An 8,866-nucleotide genomic window follows, 5' to 3' on the forward strand; every position below is an offset into this window, starting at 1 on the left:
ATGACTTGCCTTGACCAAAAGATTTCTGTGTAAGTGTGCTATGCCACTGCCACACTTCCATTCTCTCAAGAGCCAGACACCAGGATATAAGGAAGCTTGGTCTAGAGACCATTTAGAAAGAGAACAAGGCCAAATATAAGAGAAGTGCCCCAGACTTCCAGCCAACCCTGCTAAGGTCCCAGATCTGTTAAAATGGCCATCTTGGATCTTCCAGTCTCAACTAGCCACAGGCTGAATGCAGTCACATGAGGGATCCCAATGAGACTGGCAGAAGACCTATGTAACTCACTACATTCCGGACCAATAAAAATTGTTACTATTTTAAACCATCAACTTTTGGAATGGTTTGCTACACAATAATAGGTAACTAAACAATGATGATAATTCTGTTGTGATTTTTTTGCTTTTTTTTTTTTTTAGCATTTTCTATAACCTTTTCCTTCAGCAATAGTAAATGGCTTTTACAGATGCTGTGACTGGTCTGTAGAAAAATGGGAGAAGGCAGTTTGCAGGGACACCAAAATGCATTCCCAGAAGATCAGCTAAGCAAGACAGTCACTCTCCTGGGGCAGTTTGTGAGTGTTTGAACAGAGTATACTAGTTGTCCATAATATCCATTTCCCCTTCTTTCAGCGTAATCTTTTTTTTTTTTTAAAGACAGAGTCACGCTCTGTGGCCCAGGTTGGAGTGCAGTGGTGCAATCTTGGCTTACTGCAACCTCTGCCTCCCAGGTTCAAGCCATTCTCCTGCCTCAACCTCCCGAGTAGCTGGGATTACAGGTGTGTGCCACCACACCCAGCTAATGTTTGTATTTTTAGTAGACATGGAGTTTCACCATGTTGGCCAGCCTGGTCTCAAACTCCTGACCTCAAGTGATCTGCTTGCCTCGGCCTCCCAAAGTGCTGGTATTACAGGCGTGAGCCACTGCGCCCAGCCAAGAATAACAGAATTTTTAACTGAACATGTGGCTGTCAAAATAAAGACTACATTTCCTTGCCTTCCTCACAACTAAATTCTTGTGACTAAATTCTGGACAAAGGGATGTTGGCAGAAGTATGGTATGGCAGTTTACAGGAAAAAGGCTGCTAGTCAAGTTTGGCCCCTTGACCCTTCGGATAACCAGCCGCCTGGAATTCACACCTTAGACCAGCAGCTGCCCACCTTTTTGGCACCAGGGACTGGACCATAAATTGGCTGATGGAAGCCAATTTTTCCATGGACCAAGGGTGTGGGAGATGGTTTCAGGATGAAACTGCCCCATTTCAGATCACCAGGCTTTAGTTCGTTCTCATAAGGAGCGTGCAACCTAGATCCCTTGCATGTGCAGTTCACAACACGGTCCACGCTCCTCTGAGAATCTAATGCTGCTGCTGACCTGACCGGAGGTGGAGCTAAGGTGGGAATGCTCACTCGCCTGCCGCCCACCTCCTGCCATGCGGCCTGATTCCTCACACGCCACAGATCAGTACCAGTCCCCAGCATGAGGTTCAGGGACCCTAGCCCTAGACCATGAGAATGACACCACACCCTAGGGATTGCCAAGTTGTGAAGTGAAAGGACCATGGGTTGCTGAGGACTTCATAAAGCAGGTCCACTATACCAATCTATGACTGTAAAAGGTACATTTTTTACATGAAAAAAAACCAACTGGTTACCTGGGGTTTTCTGATGCTCTTAATTGAATCTAATCCCATCTGATGCAGTGCATAGCAACAAGAAGAGCTATCCCTCACAGAAATAAAGAAGTTTGGAATACTGTACCTTCTTGTACCAAATTGTACCAATTGTACCAAAATGTACCTTCCCCCCAGTATTCTCTACTCCTCACAACAACAATAATACATTGGTCCAACAGGAGCTCATTTATAAAGGGTCACTCGGGTAAGAAAAAGCAGTACAGAACTATAAACCAAATCTCCACATTCTTTCTACATCATTAAAAGAGGCCATTAAAACATGTCTCCTTGCCAGGCACCGTGGCTCACACCTGTAATTCCAGCAGGCGTGAGCCAACACGCCAGGCAAGGAGACATGTTTTTTTGTTTTCTTTTCAGACTGAGTCTTGCTCTGTCGCCCAGGCTAGAGTGCAGTAGTGCAATCTCAGCTCACTGCAACCTCCGCCTCCCGGGTTCAAGCAATTCTCCTGCCTCAGCCTCCTAAGTAGCTGGGATTACAGGCACTTGCCACCACACCCGGCTAATTTTTGTATTTTTAGTAGAGATGGGGTTTCACCATGTTGGTCAGGCTGGTCTCGAACTCCTGACCTCATGATCCACCTGCCTCAGCCTCCCAAAGTGCTGGGATTACAGGTGTGAGCCACCGCGCCCAGCTGGAGACATGTTTTAACGTGAGACATGTTTTTGGAGGCTGAGGCGGGCAGATCGCTTGAGCTCAGGAGTTTGAAACCAGCCTGAAGGCAGCATGGTGAAACCCCATCTACAAAAAATACGAAAATTAACCAGGCATGGTGTTTTTTTGTGCCTGCAGTTCCAGCTATTCAGGAGGCTAAGATGAGAGGACTGCTTGAGCCGGGGAGGTTGAGGCTGCAGTGAGCCATGATCATGCCACTGCACTCCAGCCTGGACAAGAGAATGAAATCTTGTTCAAAAAACAAAAACTAAAACATGTCTCTTTATCACTAAATCTACACCCAGCCGTCAAAGAGGAAATATGTATCCCATTAACAAATAATTACTAAATATCTACTATGTTCCTAACACCATGTCCCATTAACAAACAATTACTAAATATCTACTATGTTCCTAATACCAGTCTAGGCACTAGAAATATACCAATAAGCAAGAACAAGACAATCCGTACCTTCACAGAACTTAAATTGTAATGGAGGGGAATGTCAAACCACTTATTAAATTAGATAATATATACAAAGCATTCAGAATAGTGACTGGCATATAGTAAATGTTCAATAAATATCTGATTCGCTATAAATATTACCTCTAAGTTTCTGGGTCATCAGCCTTATGCAGACTAAAAAGTAAGCCTTCCTATTCACCCAGCTAAAAACCAAGAGATTCTCCAGATGGTTTTGTACTGAATGTCCTTACTTTTGATCAGCAGGCCATCCTTTAGAGAACTGTCTCCCTCCCACAATCTTGATCTTGTAGACCTACACAGAAGCACACAGGTCCAGCTGGATTTCCTTACTCAGGAATTGGAATTACAGGAGAGACAGGAAATGAGAACCACCCAGAAGTCCAGGGATTCACATGGCTGAGCTCCACATGGACCCATTTCTGCCAGCACCACTTGGCTCCTATCCCTCTTGAGGCCTGGCTGTTCAGATCCTAATTCACTTATTCCAATAAACCTCTTTCTCTTGCTGAAAATAGCCAGAATTGTGTTGCTTACAAAGAATCCTACCTGATACAGTTGTGTGAAATAAGATCATTCTACAAAAAGTAGTGTTTACAACCAAATACAACTGCCAAAACTCATTAAACTGTACCTTTAAAATGAGTGAATTTTACTATTTGCGAAGTATACCTCAATGACACTGGGTGGGGAAAGCATTTTATTTAAAAGTGTAAACAGCACACTTATTCTGAATAATAAAATATTTTTAGGTTATTTCCACGTACATTAATTTCATTATGCTTTATGACTAAAAAGCTTATATGGTTATCCCTCCATAGCTGCAGGGGATTGGTTCTAAGATTCCAGCAGATCAAGTCCCTTATATACAATGGTGTAGTACAATACCTAATGCAATGTAATTGATAGGTAAATAGTTGTTTACTGTATTTTTTATAGGAGTCTCGCTCTGTCGCCCAGGCTGGAGTGCAGTGGCCGGATATCAGCTCACCGCAAGCTCCACCTCCCAGGTTCACACCATTCTCCTGCCTCAGCTTCCCGAGTAGCTGGGACTACAGGCGTCCGCCACCTTGCCAGGCTAGTTTTTTGTATTTTTTAGTAGAGACGGGGTTTCACCGTGTTAGCCAGGAATGGTCTTGATCTCCTGACCTCGTGATCCACCGTCTCGGCCTCCCAAAGTGCTGGGATTACAGGCTTGAGCCACCGCGCCCAGCCTGTATTGTCATTTTTTATTTAATTAAAAAAAAATTTTTTTTTTGAGACAGAGTCTCGCTCTGTTGCCCAGACTGGGGTGCAGTGGCAGGATCTTGGCTCACTGCAACCTCTGCCCCGCCGGGCTCAAGCTATTCTCCTGCCCCAGCTTCCCAAGTATCTGGAATTACAGGCTCCTGCCACCATGCCTGGCTAATTTTTTTTTTTTTTTTTTAAGTAGAGACGGGGTTTCACCCTGTTGGTCAGGCTGGTTTCAAGCTCCTGACTTCAAGTGATCCAGCCATCTCGGCCTCCCAAAGTGCTGAGATTATAGGCGTGAACCACCATGCCCAGCCAATTTTTTAAAAAATATCTTTGATTTGAGATTGGTTGAGTCCAAGGATGTGAAACCACAGATACAGAAGGTTGCCTATATGAAGAGAAAACACTTAATATGGCCCATTTTAATATAGTCCCAGTTAAAATCAAGTTGTAGTAACTGCAACAATTCTAGAATGAGAAGTATGTCAATATCTAAAAACTATATCTTCCTTACTAGTGGAATAAAGCTCACAACATACATAATGATCATACCTTGCTTTCTCGTTTATTGATAGCACCCTACAGTACTTTGATTAATTATTTGTTTTGCTTACATTTCAACTCTCTACTTAGTCTTACTCTGCAAGCAGACTATATCACAGCAGGAAACCCCTTCAAAATGAAAGCCTCTTCAAGCTCCACGAAAGACTGAAATCAGGACAGTCACACTTGCTCATGTTTTACATGACATGAATTTAAGACATGCCTCACTTGGTCACACCATGCTCTATTCATTGAGGAATCCTTATGACAGGGGCTCCTCGGAATACCTAAGAACATGATTGTCCTACTTGCCACGAATCTAAAAGGCCACCCTTGATCTCACAAATCCACACTGAATCTGTTACCTATTAGTACACCCTAATCACTTTTGAGATGTTTTATATTTTAAGGTTAGTGAAAGATTAAATAATGAAAAAGGAAGACTTGGGCCGGGCACGGTGGCTCACGCCTTTAATCCCAGCACTTTGGGAAGCCAACGCAGGCAGATCACTTGAGGCCAGGAGTTCAAGATCAGCCTGGCCAACATGGTGAAACCCCGTCTCTACTAAAATTACAAAAATTAGCCGGGCGTGGTGGCACGTGCCTGTAATCCCAGCTACCCAGGAGGCCGAGGCAGGATAATTGCTGGAACCAGGGAGGCAGAGGCTGCAGTGAGACAAGACCATGCCACTGCACTCCAGCCTGGGCAACAGAGCAAGACTCCGTCTCAAAAAAAAAAAAAAAAAAAGACTTTAAACACTTAAGTTGCATGTGTATAGATTTATGATAAACCCCACATGTATTTACTATCACTTTCTTATTTGCAAATACTCAACTCACTGTAATTTTGAAAACATTACAGCCAGGCTCAGTGGCTCGTGCCTGTAATCGCAGCACTCTGGGAGGCTGAGGCAGGCGGATCATCTGAGGTCGGGAGTTCGAGACCAGACTGGCCAACATGGTGAAACCCTGTTTCTACTAAAAATTCAAAAATTAGCTGGGCGTGGTGGTGCGTGCCTGTAATCCCAGCTACTCAGGAAACTGAGACAGGAGAATCACTTGAACCCGGGAGGCAGAGGTTGCAGTGAGTCAAGATCATGCCACTGCATTCCAGCCTGGGCGACAGATTGAGACTCTGTCTCAAAAAAAAAAAAAGAAAAAGAAAAGAAAACATTACAAAAACTCAAATTTCTGCTCTCAGAACTTTCAGATTTAGACACTTTATAACAGCAACGCTTTTACCTACCAAGTTCTACTACGAAATCTAAAACTGTCACCCCCTTCTCCATCAAGCTTTTAGTGGAGCTTTCAAATCGATTTCCTAAAGCATCCTACTGCACGGCCTCCGGTAGCCAGCCTAGGTAGGTACCACACATAGCCAACCAGCACTGAAATCAATAAAATACATCTAAACTAAAGCCTAATTTTGCAACATTAATAGTCCAGCTTCCTGGCCTCTTTTCTTCAACTTAAATTTTAATTACCTCACGGTTCCCATTTCTAAAATAGGACCCAAAATATTTACAGAATGAAAATCAGAAAAGCCCCAGCGTTCACCTACCCAACATTTGGCAATCCAACAATACCAATTTTCAGTGAGGTTCCAAATCTTCCAATGATTGGGGGTGGTTTAATTCCATCACCTCCCTTTTTAGGGGGCATCTGAAATACCAAAGCAAACATATGAACAAAACTTTTTACTATCCACATGGACCCAAAACACATGTCATCATATAAAATACATTATTGAATTAAGATTAAGAACAAAACATACTTCATATAGCGATCCAAAACTAACACAGAGCTAAATCCTTTTTTTAGCAAAAATTTTTAAAAAGTTCTGTAAATCTATCTGTTGTCAAAAAAGTCGCTATTGAGAAGTCCCAGAAAGACTGATCTAAAATCAATATTTGTTGGGCCAGGCACAGTGGCTCAGGCGCTGTAATCCCAGCACTTTGGGAGACCGAGGTGGACAGATTGCTTGAGACCGGGAGTCGAGACCAGCCTGGCCAACACGGAGAAACCCCGTCTCTACTAAAAAAAAATACAAAAAATTAGCTGGCCGTGGGGGCGCGTGCCTGTAATTCCAGCTACTCGGGAGGCTGAAGCTAGAGAACTGCTTGAACCCGAGAGGCGGAGGTTGCACTGCGCGGAGATCACGCCCCTGGGCTCTGCCTGAGCGACAAAGCGAGGCCCTGTTTCAAATAAATAAATAAAATCTTTGTGGCACCAGGAATCAAAGATAAACTAAGAGTTTAGCTACCAATCTTCCATCCAGACTGCTCACAAAACACTTTATTTCTTAACCTGATACATGGTTATATGAATGAAAGCATTTGGAAGCACGTACATAGATGAGAGTCAAAGAAAATTCCATCTGGAACCACCAGCAACCAAGTCACCCTTCACACAAAACCATTCCTCTATAATCTGGAATCTTATCCTTCCCATTCGCCCACAATCCCCATTTTCACATAGATGAACACCCACCAGATACTGGGGTCCTTCCACCAAGTCCCTGCCACCTTTGGCACTGAAGGTACGGCTCATCAGTCCTCATAAGCAACCTCCATAATCTACACTATGGTTACTATTTCTAATCGTAAATTAATCGATGGAACTTTTTATTTACAAGTAGAAACTTTCTCTGTCCCTTACTAGTTCTGTCTCCAAATCATGCGTGCAGAATTAGTCCCACTCTTGTACTGCAAAGTGAAATCACAAGGACCGCTAAGCTCACGTCTCAGAAGCTGGGAACTAAAACTGTCCCTCTATTCTGGCTGAGAGTTGTATCTCCTAGGACCACGCTGAGGCCAAGCCCTCGTAGTAGTATTCCAGCCTCTGATCCCTGACCCCGAGCGCCAGGAATTTCCCTTCTCAGCGTCCTGACACCTGTTCCTGGCCAACCCCCAGGCCTCCAAAGAACAGACACATGAACAGCGCCTGTCGGGTCCTCTGGCCTACCGAGGGGTGGCCGGCAGCCCACCCAAAGTGGGCCCCACCCCCATCCTCCTCTCCGGACGGGGTCACCGGGCGTCCCGGCCTCGGGAGAAGGCTTTCCCCAGGGTTTTCCCGCGTGAGGTTAGGCCGATCTCCCGACTCGCGGCCTAGTCCGACAGCGCCTCATTCATCCACACACCCCCACGCCACCCGCTGCCCTGGCCCCATCTTGGCCACTGGGCCCGGGCCTCGCGCCAGCCTCAGGGCAATGAGCCCGGGCACCGAAGACCTGGCAGAGATCGCGCCCCCGGGCTCCCTGAGGGCCTCACCGTGCTCGGCCTGGGCGATGACACGGGGTCCCAGCGGCAGCTAGAGAAAGGTCCTGCCGGCAGCCGGAGGCGGGGAGGAAGGAGGAGAGAACGCAGGCCCGGCCCATCCGCCGAGCGGCACGCACGACGGCGGCGGCAGCGGCGGAACGGGCGGGCCGGGCGCCGAGCGGCACCTGCGCGCAGGCCATGGGCCCCGCCCCTCCCCGTTTTGCCCGCGCGCCCCGCCCATTGGCCCGACAGGCCGGGGAGGCGGGAGCAGGGCCGGAGGAGCCCAGGGTGGGAGGAGCCTCGCGACTGACGCGAGGGCTGGAGAGGGGCAAGGCGCTGACCAGGCCATTCCCGGGAGCTCTAGTCTTCCGCTTTAGCACATGGGCTTCTCGGTTCTAGGTCTCCGCTTCCGCCCGGCTGCGCGGCCTGGGTTACCTGCTCATGTTCACTCGCGGGCCTGCAGCCCCGCGCTTCCCCAGCTGGACTGCGAAGCGCCTTGGGCCCTGACTTCCCTCCGGGAGATTCGGGGCGCCTGAAGTCAGGCAAACAGCCACACCAGCCCCGGGGACCGCTTGGCCGCTAGCCCATCTCCCTTTTCCTATAACTTTATTCGTTCAGTCCGTGCGGAGATAAGCTGTTAACTAAACGTTCTTGAAGGAAAAGGGGCTAAGGGAAACTTTAGTCTAAGGATTTCTTCTTCGCCTTATAGTTAAAGCGTCGCACACAGGTACTGGATCACAGAATGCGTTTAATTGAGCCAATTTCCTCCCTTTTCCTCTTGGTGGTTGAGAGCAGGTGCCTTTGAAATTGGGGGATTTCCAATCTGGATTCCTCCACTCATTGACTGTGTGACCCTAGACAAATTAACTTCGCTGTACTTCAGTTTCGTTCTGGATAAAATGAGGCTATTGAGACCACCTTATGAGGTTATTCGTGTGAGGATAAAATGAGACAATGCGGGTTGAGCTCGTAACAACAGTACCCAGCACATATAGAAAAGG

The 8,866-nt window shown here is 46.6% G+C and overlaps 1 protein-coding gene across 2 annotated transcripts in view; it reads right to left on the reverse strand.

The window, feature by feature from the left end:
- Window positions 1-8,024, reverse strand: part of LOC105483215 (Obg like ATPase 1) — a 170,679-nt gene extending 162,655 nt beyond the window's left edge. The window contains exons 1-2 of one of the 2 annotated variants that reach the window (XM_011743947.2): window positions 7,878-8,011; window positions 6,170-6,270 (exon numbers count right to left, since the gene is read on the reverse strand). In XM_011743947.2, the coding sequence (XP_011742249.1) occupies window positions 6,170-6,270 (101 nt within the window). In that variant the 5' untranslated portion in view covers window positions 7,878-8,011. Of the gene's footprint in view, window positions 1-6,169; window positions 6,271-7,877 lie in introns of both variants that reach the window. The other variant, XM_011743945.3, reaches the window with a different exon arrangement.
- Window positions 8,025-8,866: the final 842 nt, after the last annotated feature.

Source organism: Macaca nemestrina, chromosome 11 (genome assembly GCF_043159975.1).
Source record: "Macaca nemestrina isolate mMacNem1 chromosome 11, mMacNem.hap1, whole genome shotgun sequence".
NCBI lineage: Eukaryota > Metazoa > Chordata > Mammalia > Primates > Cercopithecidae > Macaca > Macaca nemestrina.